General features: G+C 33.5%; 1 protein-coding gene across 5 annotated transcripts in view; it reads right to left on the bottom strand.

The window, feature by feature from the left end:
• BLTP1 (bridge-like lipid transfer protein family member 1) overlaps positions 1 to 25,230 on the bottom strand; it is a 244,407-nt gene that overhangs the window by 172,088 nt on the left and 47,089 nt on the right. For all 5 annotated transcript variants that reach the window (XM_058293107.2, XM_058293097.2, XM_058293100.2 and 2 more), the window contains 10 exons: positions 24,366 to 24,516; positions 13,906 to 14,062; positions 13,390 to 13,468; positions 11,213 to 11,304; positions 9,439 to 9,556; positions 7,153 to 7,308; positions 6,788 to 6,885; positions 4,167 to 4,345; positions 3,890 to 3,996; positions 2,800 to 3,008 (listed from right to left, as the gene is read on the bottom strand). In XM_058293107.2, coding sequence (XP_058149090.1) covers positions 2,800 to 3,008; positions 3,890 to 3,996; positions 4,167 to 4,345; positions 6,788 to 6,885; positions 7,153 to 7,308; positions 9,439 to 9,556; positions 11,213 to 11,304; positions 13,390 to 13,468; positions 13,906 to 14,062; positions 24,366 to 24,516 — 1,346 coding nt within the window. The remainder of the gene's footprint in view (positions 1 to 2,799; positions 3,009 to 3,889; positions 3,997 to 4,166; positions 4,346 to 6,787; positions 6,886 to 7,152; positions 7,309 to 9,438; positions 9,557 to 11,212; positions 11,305 to 13,389; positions 13,469 to 13,905; positions 14,063 to 24,365; positions 24,517 to 25,230) is intronic.

The following is a 25,230-nucleotide window of genomic DNA, read 5'->3' on the forward strand; positions in this document are numbered from 1 at the left end:
GTTTCCTTTTAATTAAAAAAAAAATTCAAACAAAAATGCTAAAAATCAAGCAAGAAGGGGAAAAAAGAAAGTGGGCTATGAGAAGAAAAAAAAAAGTGCCACCGTAAAATAAACTCCTAAATGCATGTTAGTTATCTTTCTAAATTTTTGTTGCATTTCTTTTCTACTATAATTTAGGATTGAGATTGACATTTGTGGTCCACAGCATATCCTCAGCAGAAATAATGACTGATTGGAAAATGCAGTTTGTTCAAAGTCTGTCATGCTCAATCACTTAAAACTGTAATTTGTTTGATATGAATATTAAGCATGTAGACCTAGTGCAGCTTGGGAGCCACTCACAAGTTTAATAAACTTTCGTACAAAATTTACTATTGAGTACACAAAATTTCAGCCACTTCTCTACACTTAATATTTCACTGTATATATTAACTCTTTTTTAATGGTGGAATGTAGTATTATACAGAACCTTTTAAAACTTATTTTAGTCCTTTTTGCTACATATATATATATATATATATATTTTTTTTTAACCAAGTTAAGTGCTTTTTAGCAGCTGTCTGGTTTTGGTTCTTCGAAACTGATTTTTATGACTTTTGTCATAAAAAGCCCTTGTTAAGTATTTTGCTTTGTTTCTAGAAATTCTGTTTTGAAACACAAAAATAAAGGCTATGTTAAATGAGTATGTTATCTTATTAAAAGGCTGTCACAGTCACTGCCAAAAAAATTCTTTAAATAAAAAGTATAGGTACTTTAAAAAAAACCGTCTAATTTTAAATGTCTTAATATTGGGTGCTTGATTCAAGCTTTCTTTTGTTTTTCCCCCTTTAATATATGAATTGCATCTAGAGGGGTTAATTAAGGATTTTTGAAAAAATAATAATAATAAATATCAAAGTGTTGACCAAAGTATAAGACTTGTGGTAACATATTAGGAAAAACGTTAAAGGGATTTTAAGATTAATGAATATACAAAAATATTTACAAACACAAGATTTCCATTTGCATTTTGTTTTAGGTGGCATGAAAATTAAACTATCTTTAAAATCAACTGCAAACAACCTTAGAAAAAAATCACTGGTTTTGAAAACTGGGAAAATGTGAATCCAGTTCAGATAGTCTTCATAATAACAAACCTTTGTCCTGACCAACTCTAATCATTCTTCATCCTTTCCAGAATTAATTACTTCTATCACTGTATATTACAGGATTCCTTGTAAGCTAAGTTTTCAATAGCAAATCTGTGCCGTTGTGAAATTGTAAAAGAAAGCAAAAAAGTATAAAATTAGGACCACACAAACATCCCTCAAATAATTCTTACAATTTATGATGCTAATGTTTTGATAATCGGGCTCTTATTATAAGATGTAGTGGGGAAGAGGACTTGGCTCAAAGGATAGCGCATCCGCCTATCACATGGGAGGTTCACGGTTCAAACCCAGGGCCTCCTTGACCCCTGTGGAGCTGGCCCATGCACAGTGCTGATGCGTGCAAGGAGTGCCATGCCACGTGTAGTAAGGGAGCCCCAAGCGCAAGGAATGCACCCTGTAAGGAGAGCCGCCCAGTGCAAAAGAAACTCCAGCCTGCACAGGAGTGGCGCCGCACACACGGAGAGGTGACGCAGCAAGATGATGCAACAACAACAAAAAAGAGACATAGATTCCGGGTGCCACTGACAAGGATACAAGTGGACACAGAAGAACACACAGCAAATGGACACAGAGAACAGACAACTGGGGCAGAGGGGGAAGGGGAGAGGAATAAATAAAAATAAATAAATAAAATAAATAAATAAATAAAAGAATTATTCAGAGCAACTGAAAAATTATTCAAAAAAAAAAAAAGATGGGGTAAATATCCAACAGGACCCATGGAAATCAAAAGCACAGTGAATCTGTAAAATCTTGAAAAAATGCAAACCTTGATGAAGCTGGCCAAAGTATGATGGAAAAGGCTCAAATCACAGGTAAAGCTATCAGTGATTAATTAGGGTCTAGAAGAGTTAGAGCAGTTGGCAATAAAGAAGAGTACATCAAGAAAAATGATGACCTGCTGGAGACTTTAAAAGTATGGTTTGAATATCAAAGGAATAAGAGTAATCTCTAAAAAACTGACAAAGACGTCAAATATTTTTCCAAAAGTAAACACTCTTCATAATTATGGTATAGAAATCAATTTCAAGTGCTGTTACACTGTGCAATCATACAATTTCAGTGAAAAAATTATACCAAAATGAATCAACACTGATTTTGTCTTTGTTCTAAGAATTGGTATCTATTCATAACCTAAATTTACTTTACTCTAGAAATTTTTATTTTAAATAATTTGCTTCATTTTTAAAAATAAAGCTCAAAACAAATATTTTGCTCTTTATTGACCAAGAAAAAGCTGTTTTTAAAGGATTCATCTGAGAAAGACTTTTCTTGGTACCTAATGTCCTCAGATAACAAGGTTCTCTTTTACTTCCACTGCTGTAATTAATTATGCTGTATTAAAATTTGACCATGTTATTTGTCTCTCCCTCTAGCCTGTAAACTCTTTGAGAATAGACGCAATATCATCTCTGTATCTAGAACCATTCCTGGAACATACCAAAAGCTCAATAAAATGCTGTACTGACAAGTATGCTATCTGTAATTTTTTAATGGAGTCTATCACCCCACACCCCATCAATACATATAATATCTTCACAAAATCTAATTCACACAACTGGCTTTTTTTAAATGGCCTCAATTTTCAATTAGATGTTAAAGGCTTTGCCTATGTTCAAAAATATATCACTTCTATTTTAAATCATACCTTTATACATAGAAAGGCATTTAATAGAGGTCCATAGAGAGTTATCTGAGAATCTGGGGAAAGTTCCATTTCTACATGAAGTTTATCAGGTGCAAGTTCTGAGGGATCAATAGGTGGGCGTGAAGAAGTAGAAGGAGAAGAAATAACTCTGTCTGACATTTTCTGGGATGGTCTTAATACAGATAGCATTGTTTCCTCCATTTCTGATACTGGAAAAAAATTAAGAAAAAAAAGTTATGCATGGGAGAGGGGGAAAAGTACCTTATAGGAGTAAGTCAATGAAATATTCACTAAGAAATTATATACTATGAATATGAAAGCAACTACCTTTGATAAAATATCTAGTATATAAATAAAGCAGACTTAAAAGACCAATAATTATGAAAGCAAATAAGAATAGACTTAATTGAAATAGGTAAAGGAATACATTAATCAGATAGCCCAAATCAACGAAAAGTTCCTGTTTATATAAACAACAAATATTTTCATTGAGTACCTGTAACATAAATTTGAGTTACAGGCCTTGGACATTAAACTACAAAGTTGTTTTCACACAAACAGTTATTCAAATACAATGTGACATTAACAGGCCACCATGCTTATCAACAATAATGAAAACTTTTGAAAACTAAATACAGTCCTTTCTGGACCCAGGTAATAGTGCAAATTATCTTCAGGGAACCATAAGATATGCATTAAAGAAAATAACTTTTCACAAAATCAAGCCCTTTATATAGACAGATAAAGATTTAGATTCACAAAGACCTTGTTTCATGTTCCAGCTTTGCTACTTCTAAATGATGAAACTCGAGAAATACTTACCTTCTCTAAGTATTTCCTTAACTCTAAAATAAGTATGAGATAACGCAAGTTTGGAAACTTCCTGGCCCAGTAGTTGATACACAGTAAATGCTCAATAAAAATTAGCTATAATTATATCAAAATCTTCAAAGGATTATAAATGTATACAAATATATCAGAAGAATAAATGTAGTTTCAAAATTTTGTTAATTTCTTTCTTTGTATCTCTGATGATAATCAATCCTAACACCAGCTATTTTAAGGTTCAATTGTATAAAATAACACTTACATGATTGTTTTAGTTGTTCATCTGCTTTTTGTGGATAGATTGGATGCCATGTATAATCAATTGTAAGAATGACACTTGGGACAGTCCAACATTCTACCCAACCAGCCCTTTGAGGAGTAAAAAGAAAATTCCTAGTTAAGTACTTATTCCCTTAATTGTATACAGACACTAATCAAATTTTATTATTGTTCTTTAAAAATATAATATTAAAAATAATAATAATGATTTCTCCACAAATAAACATAAAAAGCTTAAGTCACTAATTTCATGCACTTACTTTTCTTGAGTAATATTGCGCCATTTTGGTTTAACTGTTTTCTGGCCACTTTGACACTCAGCAGGAACACCAGTATCATGAGTTATTTTATTTGGGTGGCAATCCTTTACCAGCATAAATAATGAATATTTACTAGGATGGCAATCTGGTAGAAACAAATGAAGATCAACATCTTCTCCCTAGAAAACAATTTATAATTATCAAAATTAATAAAATTGGTACATAAATTATGTATAGCCATATATAACTATAGCAATTTTGAAAGTAAATTAAGAAAGTAAATTTTCAAAGGGCAGATTTTACACTGAATGGTCAGGTAAATAACTGTAACGAGATTTTACATTAACTGAAACTAAATTCTGACTGAAAATAAAGGGGGAAAAAAGCTAGGAAAGAAACAGGATATTTTCCATATAGCAATGAAAATGATAAAAACAACTTGTCTTCTACAGGTATCCATGGATTGTGTCACATCATCCACTTAAAAAAAAATCATGTAACATAACTTTAGACAGAAAATTTTTTTTAATTGAAAAAGTATTAGTGTCTCTTTGATTCTAGCAAATCTTGTTTCTTAAATTGGCTTTTAATAATTGTGAATTGATGTTTCTAAAGATCTCCATTTGATTTCACTTACTTTCTTCTACGTCCTCTAATCTTTGTTCATCTTAATGCCTGTTATTTTTTTAACTTATTTATTTTTAAAAATAAATGGTTGACACAAAATATTACATTAAAAAAATATAGGGGATTCCCATATGCCCCACTCTCCACAACCCCAATTTTTCCCACATCAACATTAGTGTGGTACGTTCATTGTAAGTGATGAACACATTTTGGAGCACTGCTACAAAGCACGGATTATAGTTTACATTGTAGTTTAGACTCTCTCCCAGTCCATTTAGTAGGTTATGGTAGGATATATAATGTCTTGCATCTCTCCCTGCAATGTCATTCAGAACAACTCCAAGTTCCGAAAATGCCCCCATATTACACCTCTTTTTCCTCTCCCTGCCTTCAGCCACTCCAGTGGCCAATGTCTCCACATCAATGATTTAATTTCTTCCATTGCTAGAATCATAGTAAGTCTATAGTAGAATACCAATAAGTCTACTCTAGTACATATTTTATGCCCCAATCCTAGGGACTCTAGGATGGTGATGCCCACTCCACCTCTTAATTGAGAGGAGGCTTCGATCCCAGATGGCTGATGGATGGGACTCTCCTGCTTGTAGCTGTAGACTCTTTCAGTTCCTTGGTGTGGTGATTGTCCATCCTCACCTCCTTGTTAACTGTCCTAGGTTAGTCCAATGAACTGCAGAGTAGGTGTTGCAACTCTGCTGAGGTTCAGGGCCAAGCTGGCACAGGCACAGCCCAGAGATTCAAGTCTCCTGGACATACACACATCTACCCCAGTGCCAACCACAGGTTCATTAAAAGGGACAAAAGAGGCATATGTAAAGAAGTCACATCTGAGTCCAACTCCATCACACTCAGGAGCACAAATTCCAAAGTAGGGCCCACTAACAAGGCACAAATGCCAGAACCATCTGCCATGACGGGAGGACCTGGTGTCTCCATAGCCCTCAGGAGCCCCTACTTGGGGTAGGATCTACTTTGGCTATCTACGAGATCCTGCTGAGATGTGCATAAGCACCACCCTTCTGATTATATCCTGGCTCATTCTGAAGTCTCTTAGCCATATAAACTTATTTTTCTTTACCATTTCCCCCTTTTATTCAAGGTCTCTTTCTAGTTGCATCAACAGCCAGTGATGTTGTAAACTCGCAGAGCCAGGAAGGCTCATTCCTGGGAGTCATGTCCCATGCTGGGGGGAAGGTAATTCATTATATGCTGAGTTTTGCGTAACGAGTGCTTGTCTGATTTCTTAACAGGTAGTAGAGTACAGTGGTCAAAAGAATGGATACCTAAGCTATACTGCCTGAGTTCAAACAGGGCCACTCATTAGCTGCATGACAAGTTACATAAACTCTATTCCCCAATTTCATAATCTGTAAATGCAGATAATAACAACTACCCCAAGCACTTGGTACAGTATCTAGCAATGGAAACTGTTTAATAAGTTTTAGCTGCTCTTAATATTGTTATTCTTGTTACCACCATAATAACCATTAGTACTATAACTATTACTTGCCCAAGACCTAAAATTATATGTTCTAAAAAATTTTGAGCTTGGAAGTTCCTATGAGCTGGCTTTCAGATAAAAGGTAGAAAGTTGCTCATGGTTATTCTCTGAATTTATGGTTATAAATAGGAAATAGGCGAAAATAAAATCTAGTTCATAGACCTAGTGAACATTAGAGCTAGAAATAGCCACTAGTTTTAAGAGAAATTATAGATTAGCCGACAGAGGTTAGAAATGAGCTCTAATAAAATAATTCACTCAGGCAATTTCTTCCAATTGTCACACTTCTTAAGGGCAATAAATTTACAAAAAGGAAACAGCAGCAACTCTGATGTTAAAATCAATATACAATGAAGGAAAACTAAAATACCTTAGAGTAGCAGTGGGATGGGCAGAGGAAAATAAAGATAAGGTTTGGAAAATTAAACTTACTAATAAACCTTGTGATATAAATAATGTATACAATTATACGTACCCTTAAAGAGAACTTGGTATTACATGTCGCTGGAACAAAGTCCGTAAAAGGCAAAGAGAAATCAATATTTAGTGTTTCCCCACAGGCTGCCAGATAAACTATAAAACAAAATAAAAAATACTTTTAACTTCAATACAATTTTCATTAAAAATTGTCCTAAATGCACACATAAACAAAACTGAATTTAAGACAATATGCTTAGTCCAATACAAACTCTGAAAACAGTCCTCTGAGACTCTCAGGAGATTACGGGGGAAAAGTCAAATCTAGAATCATTAAAACTACTAAACCAATACTAACTTTCGTTGTTGGCATTTGTCTTAATGAGCAAAATACTTAACCTAGTTTTTTTTAACATTTCTTACCATTTTCTTGTTGTTTAGTGGAACAGTCAATCCAATTGTGTTGGTTAGCAGCCCAAATCATTTCAAACTGATGAAACATTATTTTAAAATTCCATGTATATGGAACAAATGAAAAAATGTCCGGAGCACTATCACTAGACCAATCTTGAATTAAATCTAAAATTATTGAGATGAAGAACAGAAAGTAAAATGAAATTCAAAAGACAAACACAAAGATTCTAATATCAGGTAAAAATAAATTTTTCTAACTTTTATACTGAAATATTTAAAAGGTGATTAAGAAGCAGATAAATGATTTGACAACAAAAATATGTTTACAATCACAGTTCCAAACAAGAAAAATGTTATATATTTCATATACCAACTGCATAAAGAAAACAGGAAAGAATATCATCTGATAGTTCATTACCTAAATATCAAACACAGTGGATACATTTCATTCTTTTTTTATATCTATATATTTTTACACTATCCAAATGCATGCTTCTTATATGTTGCTGTTTTCATTAAACTCAGGTATTCTTCCATGTTATTTCCTACATATTTACACAACTTTTGTGTAATAATTCACTAGAAGTCACTTAATCATTTCCTACAGTTAGATATTTAGACTCCAAATTTTTGTGTTATATATAAGGCTAGCGTGTATATTTTTCTGGAAGATATTTTACATATTTAGGATTACTTTGTCAGCATAGATACTAGAAGTGAAATCACTGGGTCAATGTTTTGGAATTTTTTAAGGCTATTATAAATTACAAAATTGCTTTCTAAGAGAAGTGAATCCATTTATAAACCCCCCAGAAATGCATGCTTCTCTACCTATTTCACTGCACCCTCTTTCTGCCTTTTATCTCTTTTTTTGACATGATAGTTGATAACTATAAAATGGTATCAATGGAACTGCAGTTCTCAATTATAAGAACCACTGCACATTTTTCTTGTTGCTTTATTTATTAAAACAAATATTTACTAAGAGCCTGCTGTTTTCCATGCTCTGTTCTAGACTCTGAGAATATAATGGTGAATGATACATAGACTCAACCTTCTTAGAATTTATAGTCAAACACCTTTGTTGACTGTTGATTTGTTGTATGCTTTAGGTGTGGCTATTTAAAATCGTGTTCATAACCCTAGTCTTCTTATCCTTTGTTATCTTAATTTTTTTTCTGTTTCAATATGTACAAGCTCTTTATATATATATATTTTATATACATATAAAAGGAGACCACGTATCATTCACCATTATATTCTCAGAGTCTAGAACAGAGCATGGAAAACAGCAGGTTCTCAGTAAATATTTATTTAATAAATAAAACAAGAAAAATGTTGTGACCCTAGACAAATTGATCTCTCTGTAACTTACTTTCTTCATCTACAATATAATAATAATAATACTGATCTCGAAGCATTATTAGAGGATTTAAAGATTTGACTCTCAGCTATTAGTTTTTCATAAGTCTGATAGTTATTTAGAACTGAGAGTGCTCACTCAAATAATTCAACATTTCAACTGACAAACATTAATTTCTACCCCTGGGATACTGACTCAAGCCTTGGGGAAGAATTGTACACCAACCCCAAGAAAGCAGAAACATTCAATATAGTACCCCAAATAAGGGTTCCAGTCAAACTAGCAAAAACATGTAAAAGACTTATGATTGAATACATTATAGTAATTGCATTATAAAAAGCCATAACTCTAGCAACAGCAAAATTAGTGTAGAAATTGTTATTCCTATTTCATAGACAAGGAATTTGAAGGTTAAACAATGAAGTAATTTGACCAACATAAAATAAAAGATATTTTTCCAACTAGTGATAGCACCAATTCAATTATCCATGCTAATGGAATGTAGTGTTAAGTAGGGACTGCAAACGCAAAAGTAACAAGTTTTTGCTATTTGAGTATACTATTTATGAATTAAAACAAAATAATGAAGCTACGCTGATGCCTAATTCACAAAGAAAGAGAAAGAGAAATTGGTTCACATTCCCCATCGTATCCCACACTAGAGACTGGTACAAAGCATCAGCCTAAGATGAGTTCTTTCATTTCCTTCTAAGTACAACTTTTGGTTCACATTTTCCTTGTTTGGGTTAGAATGGAGCAAAAAATGACTTTATTTAAAATTTTTTTTGATATTCTCAGTACAAAAAAAGTATTCAAGTAAGGAAGTATGAATGATGTCATCAAATCCCAACGTCAAATTAAAAGCAAAACTTATTAAATATAAACAATCATTGTGACAAATTGCATTATATTTACATTTATGAGAAAATTACCTGTAAAGAAGTTCTTCTGTGCAAAGATGAAGTGGTAGGTAGCCTTATAAACCTCTAGTTCACACTGCCATGTCTGTGGCATGTTCCATATTCTGGGGTAGCTGGCATTGATGTGGAACTGCAAACCAAATGTTAAGTAAAAATGTTAGAGCTTAAAAGGTGACAGTGTGTGAACCGTATTAGAAAAGAAGTCACACATACCAATGAGTTAATTAAAATTTCTTTTCCTATTGAGCTAAACATAAGGCCCCTCAAGTATTTTAATCTTGCTGTGGCTAAAGGTCAGTATCCAAACTTACATGTAGCTCCTTAAAGTAATAAGCTATGATGTGGTGAAAACATGAGAACAACAAATCAGACTACAATTTTGACCATGCACTCCAGCTAAGTAATGGGGTAGTAGCCAAAGGCCCTAATTCCTTCTTAAGCCTCATCTGTTAAGTGAGAGGCTGAGTGTGAAAGAAGGTGAGGTGCAATCTATACTGTCACACAGAAGTCTGGCTACCAGTGCTTCCAACGGCTCCCAATTGACAGCACGGTAGTTACAGATCTAACACAGTACTTTGTTGGCATATCTACCTGAAAAAGCTTGGCATTTCTGCAAAAGCAAAAGCTGCCTTCCCAGGAATATCATTGTTGTACAGCACTATTTATCAGTAATAGCTCAAGAATTCATTACACTGCTGAACATGGCAGTTTAATAAATATGGGGTTTAATATATTCTTGGTAATTAGAAAAGTTTCCTCTTAATTTACATGCATATCATGTGATATTTGCAACAAATGATTAAGTATTGTGGTACACTCTTATATGAAAGAATCTTCTCTGAATATCAACCATTCTACAGAGTGGCTTTTGTTATTGTTATTGTTGTCCTTGACTAAAAAAAAAAACAAAACAATAATCTGCCTGATTAATGAGTCCCCTATCTGCAATTTTAATCATGGACATTTCATATTGTTTCTATTTCTCATTTAAGCATCCAGCATATCAATAATTTTTTTCCTTTTACCTTATTCATCATGTTAAAAGCACAGTGAATTATTTTTTAAGCCCTAAGAAAATAATCAAATTGGGCTAGAAAACAAATGATAAAAAACTATCTTACTTACGAGTCAGGAAAGATTTAGTCCAGCCATATAATAAGGCTTAAAAATAACATTCTAACAACTTTACACATTTTTATAGGCCAAAAAAACCACATACCAATGCTTTTTATTCCCTTCCCCCATACTAGAGGCAGAGCAACACAGAGTTGCCAAAAGGAGTCCATAGCAGCTGCCCTGGATGGTGCTTCAGGGGCAATCACCGGACATTGTAAATCCTCACAGGGCCCACTGGATGGAATGGGGGAGAGTATGGGCCATGATGTGGACCATTGACCATGAGGTGCAGAGGTGCCCAAAGATGTACTTACCAAATGCAATGGATGTGTCATGATGATGGGAATGAGTGTTGATGGGGGGGGGGGGGGAGAGGTGGGGTGGGGGTGGTGGGGTTGAATGGGACCTCATATATATATATATTTTTTTTTTAATGTAATATTATTACAAAGTCAATAAAAAAAAAATTAAGAATTTAAAAAAAAAAAAAAAAAAAAAAAAGGAGTCCATAGCGCTAGGAATTCACTCCTCCCAAAGAGCCAGCAGTACCTGGTGGTTCTTGAAGAAGATGGACCAATGACTTCCTGATTATTTAAATATGACATTAAAAAATTAAAACCAAATCTGTATTTTGTGCATGTATGTATATTGTCTTAAGTTCCAGACTTACTGCTAACATTTCTGCTTCTAAAAGGGTCCGGTATTGCATGCTGGTAGTGGCATCAACATGTAAGAGTTGTCCTTTAATTGCAGGGGTGTAACCTTACAAATGGAAACATAAAAATTAAGAACCTACAAATATACATACAACTAAAAATCTCTGAAGTAGAACCAACTCCCACCACTACCAAAAATTAAATCCCTAAAAAATGGTGATCAATAACTAATTAAATACACCCCAGTATACAGAGAAGTTGCTAACTAATAGGGAATCAAGTCTCATTTTTAACAGTTCTGAAGGTAAAAGTTCCATCTCCACATTGGTCCTGATTGGCTTTCCGGTGGAAAACTAGACTTATTAAAGAATAAAGTCTATTCTTTATGATAGCATTCAAATATTTAAAGATAGTTCTCAGGCCCTCTCTTCATCCACTTCCTCAAGGGTACATATTTTCAACACTTTCAACTACTCCTTATGTAATGATCGTTTCTAAAGAACACTTACTTGTTACATAATGACAGTTTCTAAATACTATTATCTTACTCTATACAAAAGCAGAAAAGTTTAGGGCATTACACCTCCTTCACTGATGGGGCGTCTTCCTATGAACACTAACTCTATGTTCATTATTATACTGCTAGTTCAACATGCATCCTGCTCCAAGCATTTTCTTTCAAACAACTGGATCTCTAGAAAATTTTAACTTTCTTTGTTTGGAATTATATTTTATTTTTACCTAAGACCTAGGTACATTTTTTTAATTTTCAGACAATCATCTTAAAAGCCACCTAACCTTTATACCCAAGAACCATACTGGGCTTTCCTTAGACCCTTAAGTCACTTAAGGGTTCCATAACTAGTGTACTGTGGCACTTGCAATTAATTCATTACAGGTATATTTGAGAAATTGATAACCTAAGCTTTCAGGAGACCCTGTTACCTATCTATATCAAAAGGGTTATTTTTTAAACAATGGAAGAACTCCTTTAAATGAAGCATTTTCAGTTTTGTGCAAACTGGACTGTCTTTTTATCCCTCTGTCATATATCCATAATTAACACTTCTCTAAATGTTGCTAATTTCTACAGTATCCTTTAAATCACCCAGTTCCCAAGCATCTCCTTAAATTTTAGTATGATTTTTCTTTTAAAACTAGCTAGGATGAACTTTATTTCTTCACTAAAATAACCCCAAACTCAAAGGGAAAATATAAACTATGTTTTTGCCAGTCACTTTTTAATACTTGATTATCTAAGCAGGTACATCTCACTGCTACCACCTTATGCAAACAAATAAACTCAGTCAATCTCTCTGTCTGTTTTCTTCTTTTATAAGTACCAAAGAAAAGTGACAGAGCCAAGTGGAAAGCTAATAATTATAAAAAAATTACTTTAAGTATACTTGCAATTATAACATTGCTGGTTAGTGATTTAAAAGTATAGGTAAGTTCCTACTCTCTTTGTTCTCAAAAAAGTGATAACTAAGGCAGAATTCCATCTTAACTGCTCTCAATTACAAATGTTAGAGAATGGGAGAAGGCAAAATGAAGAAGGCTATATAATAAGTTGATAAATTTAACAAAAACTTTTAATCATATTATTGATTAAGTTTTATCAGTGCCCAAGTTTCAAATGCATAATGAACTTAGATTATCTTAGTTCAGATGGAACTACAGCTATCAAGGCATTAGTTAATATTTTAAATAAGAAATGTTCTGCTTTCTTAAAGTTATGTTTTCCAAAGCACCTAATTTATTCTCTGACAAAATCTATTAACAGTACAACCTAAAACAAAGCCTAGTCATTCAATGTGCCAGGCACTGGGAACAGCACTGGAGATACACTAGTAAAAAGAAAGACACAGCACCTTCTCTCACAGAGCAACAGCTGAACAGGCAAAACATATATTAAGAAAATTACTCTCATTCCTACAAAAGAGATGTATAGAATATAATGAAAGCATAGAATTATAAGACTTAACTTGAGTAAAAATTGTGCCCATTGTCTCTAGGTGATCAAATAATTGAATTATGTAATGTTTACCCTAATAATTACAGGTACCTCAAAATATAGTTTAAAATTGAAAACTAAAACCCCATAAATGTTAGTCCAAAGTGACTTTAATTGGATTATTTATATATTATTTCCATACTAATAATTTAAAACAGAAAAATAATTGCAGCTTACCATTTTCCTCTACTGTCATTGGAATATTAATTTCTAAATATGAGCCAGCTCCTACATTTACATGTATAGCATTTGTTTCCTATCAAAAGAAAAATATTAATTCATATAAAATACTCATTGTAATTATACTCCCACCCTCTCTACTTTTCAGTTATTATCAAACACTGAAATATTTACTATTTCATAACATACAACTATGATGGTATTAAATATGCATGCATTAAAAGTTTCTAAGGTAAAAAGTTCAAATTTATGCCAAAATACATTAGGACTATTTGGCCTGCTTTAAAGGATAAAATAAACCAGATTATAGCATGAAAGCCTACTGTTATTAATTCCTTTCCATTAAATGGCATTTAATAAAAGTATAAAGTAACATACATACAATTAATTGGGAAAAAGAAACTCACAGAAATAAATCTAAATATAGAACTAGTTACACACACACAAAAACCCTGGAAAATAAAGTTAAGTTTTAAACACTAAGTTTTTCTACTATACTATTTCAATAATTACCCGATTTTTGGTAAACAGCAAGTCAATTGTAGCATCTGCAATAATATTCATTCGCAGCTCAAAAGCAAGGATTTGTCTTGGCCTCCCAGGCTGTACAATTTCAGAAACTTTCAAAACTTGATAATCAGGTGGAAAGAAAAACTTCCATAAACAATCTCTATAAGGAGGTAGAAGAAATAATGACTTGTTATTAAACAAAAGCCCAAAAATCATATTGTAATTTTATATAATTATTGCTATCTCATTTGACAATTAGACAAGAAATATAAATTTTTTAAAGTCACAAAATGGTAATACCTACTATAATCTCTAGTCTTTAAATGAGATTGGAAGATGGTTTTCTCCAGTGTTTTACAGTTCCAGAGATCAATGAGTTTTGAGCACGTAATAGCTATACCATTATCAAATGAGACACAGGTGGGACCAATTTACACTATTTAAATGTACAGTAAGAAATTAAAGATATTTCACAAGTATATCAACTGTCCAAACGGCAAAGGAAGAACTGAAAGAAGGCAGTCATGCTACATCAGAGATTAATCAGAATCATCATTTTACCTGGACAAGTTTCTTAACACTTCTGAAGAAACTTGACCTGTTACCCCTTCCATAAAAATAGAAAACTATAGCCTCATAGAATGGTTCTGAGGATTAAATGACAACACATATGAAAAAGACTTGACAATGAGTGTCACCATGGAAGAAGTGGCTATTATATATATTATTTTCAAAGTCATTATTTTAAATCAGTAATATTATAAGAAAACTAGAGAGAACAATAGATTTCTGAAAAGTAAATGGATGTCCTGAGTTTAAAGCACTGAAGTATTTGCCTTCCTTTCTCACTTGAAAAAAAAATGAAGAACCCCCAAAATTTTCAATCAGAATCTTCAATGTGAGCCAATATTAGGACAAAGTTACTCACCCATTCAGGGAAAGTCCCAGTTTGGCTTTTAAGCAAGAAGGGTTGAGGAAGGAGTTACCAGTAAAAAAAAATGCTGCTTGGAATATATCAGAGTGGGAAAAATAAGAAGACCAGAGCAAAATGTGTAAACTGAGCCAGAACAGCCTATAAATTGCCATTATTAAATTAAAATATATGAAAGGAAAATGTAGTTCTGCAAACGATTTGCCTAAGGCAAATAAACATATAAAACTAACAAAGAATCCAATATGATTAAATGATCATGAACAACAAGGTTGGTTGCAGAATATACTAGAAACAGCAGCAGACTTCATGGCCTGGCATGAATCTTGCCTTAGATGCTATAGCTTCACTACCTTGCCTAAATTGCTGAACCTCTCTGCATAGCTATTTTCTCCTAGGTATAAAGAGTTTACCACACCTGTCCTATGTATCTCACTGGGTTATAAGGATCAAGTGTGAAAATATAAATGAAAGCATTTAAATGAAAGCAATCACACAATGTTAAAAATGTGCACATTTTTATAATTAACATCTAAGGATTCAGTTCAATTCTAATCAAGTTTGTCTTTCAACTTTGTCATGAAAATTCTTAATAAATAATCATGAAGGAAATGCTGAATAATATCTTAAAGATTCATAAAATAATGTAAAGGTATTAGAAATATCCTCAAAATCTATGCGCTAAAAGGACATGCTACATCAGAGATCAATAATTTCTTACAATGCTGAAATGAATTATACAATTGCAAAGCAGCTGAACTTTCTTCCCATATCACTTATATTAATAGAAGGATGCTAAGAAAACTGACTGCAGTATTCATATCTGATTACAGTTCATATTTGTGAAAAAACTTAATATGGGGAAGAAGAATAGGACATTGCTACATTAGAGGAAATGCACCATATGTACACATAAATGAGGAACATTACGGAACACATGTGAAAATAATTTTATTTTTAATAAACCTGAACAGTTTTGCTAAGTCCAAGTAAAGAAATGTATTGCTGTTCTGTCTTTTTTTTTTTTTTTTCTGTTCTGTTTTGACAGTGTCAGAATCTATCAAAGGAAATGTGTAAAGTGAATTCCTCTTTCATGTTAACATCAGTGTCTTTTCTCAATATAATACAAAGCCGACCCCCAAAGTAAATATGATTATATAAGGATTTTAGTACGGCTTTTGAAATATATAATAAAAGTTAATACAGCTTAAGAATCACATTTTACTCAAGTGCTAGAAATACAAAAATATGCCATGTGTCTGTGAAAGCATTATTTTTTTTAGCAGATCAATTATACTGATACATATTAATAAAGCATATAACATCCAAAGTGTACACTCAATGGGATTTGGTATAATCACATAGTTGTACACTCATCCCATTAATCATTATTAGAAATTTTCATTATTCCAACAAAAAAAGTGTCAAACCAACCAAAAAAAAAAAAAAGTATCACCTCTCAGTCTCTCTATGTATTCACTGCCTTACATAGTGGCCATGCTGTTTCCATCTCTCTAGTTTATTTTTATTTATACTTTACAGAAACAGTCTTATATATTCACTATTATCCATATTCGTATTTCATGAAGTTTCACTAAGTCATACATCCCAAGTTCCATTTTTTAGCTTTCATTCTAGTAATATACATGTGCTTATACTTACCCTTTCAAACACTGTCATACATAATATCTCTACTAGTTACAAACATTGTGATTTGCTGTCACCATTTCTATTCATTTCCAAAGATTTACAAACAACCTTCCTATCAATTCTGAACAAGTTAACACTCAGCTTCCCATTCTCTACCCTCATTTCATTTTTCTGGTGCCCAAATTCTAATTATTAACACCATGAGTTCATACACCATATTAGGTCATGAAAGTGCAATCAGACAGCATTTGTCATACTGTGTCTGGACTGCTTCACTCAACATGTCCTCCAGGTTTATCCATGTTGTCATATGCTTCACAACTTCATTTCTTCTTATAGCTCCACAATATTCCAAAATGTGTATATACCACAATTTGTTTATCCATTCATCTGTTGATGGGTTGTTTCCCTCTTTTGGCTATTGTGAATAAAAATTCCGTGAACATTGGTTTGCAGATGTCTGTTCATAACACTGCTCTCAGTACTTCTGGGTATATACCTAGAACTGGTACTACCAGGTCACATGACAAGTCTATACTCAACTTCCTTAAAAACTACCAAAAAGTCCTCCACAGTGGCTGTACAATTCTACAGTCCCAATGTGAATAAGCATTCCTATCTCTCCACATCCTCTCCAAAACTTACAGGTTTCTGACTTTTTAATAGTAGCCAGTCTAAAAGATGCGAAATATCTCATTGTAGTTTAGATTTGCATTTCCCTAATTGCTAGTGATGTTGAACATTTTTTCATACGGTTTTCATCATTTGTATTTCTTCTTTGGACAAATGTCTTTTCAAAGTTTTTGCTCATTTTTTAAATCATGTAGTTTGTCTTTTTATTATTGAGTTGTATGATCTCTTTATATATATCATGGATATTAAACCCTTATCAGATATGTGATTGCTAAATATTTTCTCCCAATGAGTTGGCTGCATTTTCACCCTTATGACAAAGTCCTCTGAGGTGCAAAAGTGTTGAAGTGTTTAAGGAGGTTCCATTTATCTATGTTTTCTTTTGTTGGTCATTTTACGTGTAAGGTTTAAGAATATACCACATATCACAAGACCCTGAAGATGTTTTCTTACATTTTGTTCTAGTTTTATGGTTGTTGCTTTTATATTGCAGTCCTTGATTCTTTTTGAGTTAATTTTTGTGTAAGTGTGAGATAGGGTTTCTCTTTCTTTCAGATATGGCTATCCAGTTTCCCCAGCACCATTTGCTGAACAGGCTATTCTAGCCAGCTGGAAGGGCTTCACAGGCCTGTCAACAATCACTTGACCATAGATGTGAGGATCTATTTCTGAGTTCTTGATTCCATCCTATTGGTCAATCTGTCTGTCTTTATGCCAGTACCATCCTGGTTTTTTTGTTGTTGTTTTTTTACCACTGTAGCTAAGTAATATGCTTTAAGTCTGGAAGTGAGAGTCCTCAAACTTCATTCTTCGTTTTAAAGACATGTTTGACTATTCAGGGACCCTCACCCTTCCAAATAAATTTGATAATTGATCTTTCCATTTCTGCAAAAACGGTTTTTGGGATTTTTATTTGGATTGCATTCAATCTGTAAATCAGTTTATGTAGAACTGACATCTTAATGATATTTAGTCTTCCAGTCCAAGAAAACAGAATGTCCTTCCATTTATTTAAGTCTTCTTTGGTTTCTTTTAGCAATGTTTTGCAGTTTTCTGAATACAGATCCTGTATGTCCTTGGTTAAGTTTACTCTTAAATACGCGATTCTTTTAGTCACTATTATAAAGGGAATTTTTGATGATGGTGTATGATTCTTTTAAGGTCTTTTTGGATTTGGTTTGCAAGTATTTTGTTGAAGATTTTTGCATCTACATTTATTAGATATTAGTCTAATTTTCTTTGATCATATTATCTTTTCTGGTTTTGATATTAGGGTGGTGGTTTCATAGAATTAGGGTGGCAGGTTTCTCCCTGCTCAATTTTTTTGGAAGAGCTTCAACAAGATTGGTATTGGATCACGTTTGAATGACTGGGCAAATTCAACTGTGAGGCCATCTTGGTCCTGGGCTCTTCATTTTGGGGAGGTTTTTGATGGCTGTTTCAAATCTCTTGTGATTGGTTTGTTGAGGTCTTCTATTTCTTCTAGGGTGAGTATAGGTTGTTCCTGTGTTCTTAGGGATTTGTCCATTTCATTTACATTGTCTGTTTTTTTGGCATACAGTTGTTCATAGTATTATCTTATGATCTTGCTTTATTTCTGCATAGTTAGTGGCAATGATCCCTTCTCATTTCCAATATTTATCTGTGTCTTCTCTCCTTTGTTCATTGTCAGTTTAGCTGAGGTTTCTCAATTTTGTTGATCTTCTCAATGAACTAATTTTTGGTTTTACTGATTCTTTTGGTTTTTGTCCTTGATTTCACTTATTTCTGCTCTGATTGTTACTATTTCTTTCTTTTAGCTTCATTTGAGATTCGTTTGCTGTTCTTTTTCTAGTCCCTCCAGGTGTACAGTTAGATCCTGAACTTTAGCTCTTTCTTCTTTTTTAATGTAACCACAGAATGCTATAAATTTCCCTCAGCACTGCCAATGCAGTGTCCCATAGGTTTTGGTATGTTGTGTTCTCATCTTCATTCATCCCAAGGTATGTGCTGAATTCTTTTGCACTTTCTTCTTTGACCCACTGATTATTTAAGATATGTTGTTTAATCTCCATATATTTATGAATTCTCCCTTTTTCTGCCCATTATTGATTTCCAGCTTCATTCCATTATGATCAGAAAAAGTGTTTTCTATAATTCCCATCTTTTTAAGTTTATTGAGACCTGTCTTGTAACCCAATATATGGTCTATCCTAGAGAAGAATCAATGAGTGAAAAGAATGTATATCCTGCTGTTTTGGGGGTGTAATGCTCTGTTAGGTCTAGTTCACTTATATTATTCAAGCTGTTTCTTTATCCTCCGTCCAGAAGTACTATCCAGTACGGAGACTGGTGTATTGAAGTCTACATCTATTACTGTAGAGATAGCTATTTTGCCCTTCAGTGTTGCCAGTGTGTGCCTCATGTATCTTTGACCAACCAGGTTACATGCTTAAATATTTTGCATAGTTATTTCCTCTTGGAGAATTGCCCTTTTATTTATATACTTGTTTGGTGCAAAAGTAATCACAGTTTCGCACTGTTGAAATTTGCTGTCTGATGTTGGAATACATTCTTAAATAAATGTGGTTATGTTATAAATCATTTTAATGTGTATTTCTTGGTTTATGTTTTTTTTTTTTGTTAATAACTTATTACTTGCTATTTATGTTATATTTATTTTAGACTATGGAAATGTTAAAACAAAAGCAAATTCGAGCAATTTTCTTATTTGAGTTCAAAATGGGTCATAAAGCAGTAGAGACAACATGCAATATCACCAATACATTTGACCAGGAATTGCTAACGAACACACAGTGCAGTGGTAGTTAAAGAAGTTTTGCAAAGGAGACGAAAGTTTTCAAGATGAGGAATGTAGTGGCCAGCCATCAGAAGCTGACAATGACCAATTTAGAGAAATCATCAAAGCTGATCCTCTTGCAACTAACTACACGAGAAGTTGCTGACAAACTCAATTTCGACCATTTTACGGTCATTCAGCATTTGAAGCAAATATTGGGAAGGTGAAAAAGCTCGGTAAGTGGGTGCCTCATGAGCTGATTGAAAATCAAATCATCGTTTTGAGGTGTCGTCTTCTCTTATTCTATGCACCAACAATGAACCATTTCTTATACAACCACCAGTGAAACCAGCTCAGTGGCTCGACCGAAAAGAAGCTCCAAAACACTTCCCAAAGCCAAACTTGTACCAAAAAAAGGTCATGGTCACTGTTTGGTGGTCTGCTGCCAGTGTGGTCCACTACAGCTTTTTGAATCCCAGCGAAACCATTACATATGAGAAGTATACTCAGCAAATTGATGAGATGCACTGAAAACTGCAATACCTGCAGTCACCATTGGTCAAAAGAAAGTGCCCAATTTTTTTTTATAATGTCCAACCACGTGTCGCACAACCAATGCTTCAAAAGTTGAATGAATTTGGCTATAAAGTTTGCCTCGTCTGCCATATTCACCTGACCTCTCACTAACCAACTACCACTTCTTCAAGCATCTTGACAACTTTTTGCAGGGAAAATGCTTCCACAACCAGCAGGATGCAGAAAATGCTTTCCAAGAGTTCATCAAATCCCAAAGCACGGATTTTTAAGCTACAGGAATAAACTTATTTCTCATTGGCAAAAATGTGTTGATTGTAATGGTTCCTATTTGGATTAATAAAGATGTGTTTGAGCCTAGTTATAATGATTTAAAATTCATGGTCGGAAACAGCAACTCCTTTTGTACCAACCTAATATAATGACCTTCTTCATCATTTAAAATCTATACTGTCCAATATTAGTATCACTACTCTAGGTCTTTTATGGTTACTATTTGCATGGAATATTTTTTCCAACTTTTCACTTTCAACTTGGTTGTGGCCTAACATCTGAGGTGAGTCTCTTGTAGACAGGACAGAGATGGCTCTGTATTTTTACCCATTCTATCAGTTTACGTCTTTTGATTACGGGAGTTCAAGCCACTAACATTCAATATAATTACTGTAAAGGCAAATTACTTACTTCATTTTACCCTTGACTTTCCATTGTCATATCTTACTATTGTCTATCTTTTTACCCTTTAATTTACGCTTCCTGATAATCTTCATTTCTACACTCTCCTCTAAGTCTCATCCTTGTTTTTTCCCTTTAGGTTGCAGCACTCCCTTTAGTATCTCTTGTAATTTTGATCTTTTGGTAACATACTCTCTGTTTTCGTTTGTCTGTGAAGACTTTGAACGCACCCTCATTTTTAAGACCATGTTGCCAGACACAGCATTCTTGGCTGGCAGATTTTCTCTTCCAGTACCTTAAATACATACCACTTTTTTCTTGCATCAGTGGTTTCTGATGAGAGGTTGGCACTTAAATCTTACTGAGGTTCCCTTGTATATGATGTTTGTCTTTCTCTTGCTGCTTTCAGAAACCTCTTTATCACAGATACTTGTCATTCTGAATGGTGTCTCGGAGTACGTCTATTTGGATTTACTGTGTTTGGGGTGTGCTGTCCTCTTGGTTACTGATATTTATAGCTTTCATAAGAGTTGGGAAGTTTTCGGTCATTATTATATTCGCTATTCTTTTTGTCCGTTCTCTTCTTTTGGGACACTGGTAATATATATGTTTGTGCATTTCACGTTGTCATTCAATTCTCTGAGACCCTGTTCCATTTTTTCCATTAATTTCTCTTTCCATTCCGTATTTTCCAGTTCAGATGTTCTGTCTTCAAAATCACTAATTTCTGTCTCTAAGCCATTCAAATCTGCTCTTATGTGCCTCTAATATATTTTTAATCTCATCCCTCATGTCTTTCATTCCCTTAATTTCTGTTACTTTTCTGTACAGGCTTTCAAATTGTTCTTTATACTCACCCCGTGTCTTCTTAATATCCTTTATCACTCTAGTCATATTTTCCTTCAATTCTTTGAATTAATTTAGGAGATCTGTGTGATTATCATTGATTAATTGTTTAAATCCTGTATTTCTTTAGGGTATTTGCTTTTTTTCCTTTGGCTGGACCATCTCTACCTATTTCCTAGTATGATACATAATTTTTTGCTTATGTCTAGGTATCTGAATATGTTGGTGAATTTACTTTGATAGTCAATTTCTCTTGCCTAGTGTTTCCCTCTCCCCCCTCCCCCAACATCTCTTCTTTGATTTTTGGTTCAACGTATTCTAAGTCTTTAAAATTGCCCAGCTTAAGTTATGAAAATCAGGCTAGGGAATCACTAATGGAGCACAGATTTTATCTCAGGGGTTGGAGCTAAAAAGAGACCTAACAGCAGCTTTTCTCCTTGTAATTTCTTGTCTGGCCAACAGGTAACACTAGTCAGCAAACTTTCCACAGAGGTGCTTCTTTCAACCTCCACTTTCCCATGTTTCTGGGCTGGCCAGAGCTGAGATTCAAAGCAGGCTTTGCTGGCCTAATTCACTGAAAAGAAACCACTCTCCTCTTTCCGATGCACCCTCCCTCTCTTCCCTAGTACTCACCTGACAGGAAAGAAAATGCCTGTTCCCCTTTCAGTCAGTTGCAGTGAGCCAAGGGTTTTATCCAGGCCTAATATCTTGAGGGTAGGAGATGGAGGCTGTTCCCAACCCTTGTGGGGGTTTAGTAACTCATGTTTGTTGTTTTGGATTCTTCATCTCTCTGTCCCTCACATTCCTGGGGGTTGCACAGCACTGTCCTGGTCTGCTCACCCCCAAAGCAGGTCCCTCGGACAGCTTTTGGCCCCTTCTCCATTGTTTTTGTGAGAGCGTTGAACCCTGCCTGTGTACTCCAACACCATCTTCTCAGAACTCCCTTAAAGCATTATTTTAATTGTTCCTCTCAAATACAATATGCAACTATTATACTAGTCAAAGAAAATAAGTTTTTTCTTGAGATTTCTGAATGAAGTTGAAATTGATTTATATTTGTTACTTAATGGGATGTGAAAATCCTGATTTTCAACTGTCTCCTGGTGTATATAGCATGGCTTAATATAGGAAAAATATTATAAAAGGAAAATGAAAATACAGTAATAAGAAAAACACTCCTTTCTAACCTGAAATTTTAAGCTGTTACTTTCAAGTTACTAAATGATTTTAAGTTAAAGTATAATTATATAAATTTTTTTCATCAATATTTAAAAATGAACCACACTAACACAAGGAGTTAATAAATAGGGTGGTAAATGGAAACTCTATATTTTATGCATGATTTTTCTGTAAACCTACAACTTCTCTAATAAAAACAATTGCATATGTTAAAAAAAAAAAACCTAACCCAAAACTTAGTGAATTATTTCATTAGTGCAGTGCAAGAATTTTTCAAATATAAACATTCATTTACCATACCATTGTTAGACAGCTACTTAGTGTACTATATATCAGGGAAATCAAATTAACAGAACATTGTACTTAAAGTATACATAGTTCTACAAAAATGCAAGGCAGATAACATTTTATTAAACTATGAAATATAAAAAGTCAGTACATAGAAAGTATTAGAACCCTTTCGTTAACCCACCAATGGACCAATAATACATCCTGCAGTGGATGATCTGGTTTGCATCTCTCTATGCAAGAAAACTAGTTCATAAAGAGAAAAGTTGAACTAACTCTAAGAGATATCTATTTATATAAAAATTCCAGCACTTCTTCATAATTGGTAGTAAATGTCCTCTCCTTTGTTTAAAATTCTTCATGAAGAAAGATGTGCACAATAAAAGTAAAAATTACTTCAATTTACTATAATAACTAAAACAAAGAATATTTCAGACCTTTATATTAGTATAAAATCCATATATCTTAACCACCTATAAAACTCAGAAAAGAACCAATTCTCCACTGTTCTCATGCATTTGCAAAACTCTTCCCTTTACCCATCTCCTTACCCTGGCTAACTCTTATGTATCCTTCAAAAACTCACCTCATGTGTTACCTCTACCAAAAAAGTCTTCTCTGATTATTTTCTTCCCTTACAAATGTATCTTTCTAAGGTCTTCTTAGAGACTCTTCGCTTACCTCTATTACAGCGCTTAGTCAAACTTATACTTGTTTTTCTCCCCCACTAGAATTGAAGTAGCTACATCTTTTATCTCTGAATTTCCATTCTCTGACAATCTCTGGCAATAGAATTCAATAAATAAACCATTATTGGTTAAATACAAAAGAAGAAATAAAGGAATTGGCTCATTCACAATCTTTTGGTGAATTTTCTCATCTTTAAATAAAAATTATAATATTATCTCAGTATCTTTGAAAGATTAAAAATAGAATTTACTCAAGTACCTCTGCCTATCAGCCCATGGTCCATAGTTGAAGTCTGTTCCTTTACCACAAACTATATCCAAGCCCCAACATGGAGGTAAGTCTTGTAATTTGCAATCCTCACTGCTCATTTCTCCCTCAATATTTTCTTCTGTTTCTTCTGGAACGAGTCCTATATTGCAAAATATACCACACAAAGGTAGTTACTTTTAAAGGACAATTAAAAAGTCTTTTTGATCAGCACTTCACAAACTTTTTGGTCTTAGGTACTCTTTACACTCTTAAAAGCTTTTTGAGGACTCCAAAGAGTTTTTGTTTCGGTGGGTTATATCAATATTTACTGCATTCAAAATTTAAATTGAGCAATTTTTAAACATTTAATTATTTTCAAATAACAGTAATAAACCCAATACATGACATAATACACTTTTAATGAAAAATAACTATATTTTCTAAAAAAAGAAAAAAGTTAGTGGGAAGTGTGGCATTATTTTAAATTTTGGCAAATTTCCGTAATGACTAGTTTAAAGAAAACAGGTGGATTCTCATATCTGCTTCTGCATTCAATTTGTTGTGAAGCATTTGAAGAAAATCTGGCTTCACAGAGGTATGCAGAAAGAAAAGTATTATTTTATCAGGTTTCCCAGATGTTTTGGGTATTTTCTTTGATACTATACCAAAACTTAACAAGTAGTAGTTCCTTAAAGGTTAGCTGCAATGTGGAATCTGAAACCATATTGCTGAACTTTTCATACTCTGTTATATTAAAATTTATGGGTCTCTCTTGTACATTCTTATACTTTGAAAAGATCTTTTACTCTGCATGATTCTGTAACCTCATGCATTGGACATTTAAAAAATATTTGTTCACTGAATTACGCAGATT

This window comes from Dasypus novemcinctus, chromosome 1, assembly GCF_030445035.2.
Source record: "Dasypus novemcinctus isolate mDasNov1 chromosome 1, mDasNov1.1.hap2, whole genome shotgun sequence".
Classification (NCBI taxonomy): domain Eukaryota; kingdom Metazoa; phylum Chordata; class Mammalia; order Cingulata; family Dasypodidae; genus Dasypus; species Dasypus novemcinctus.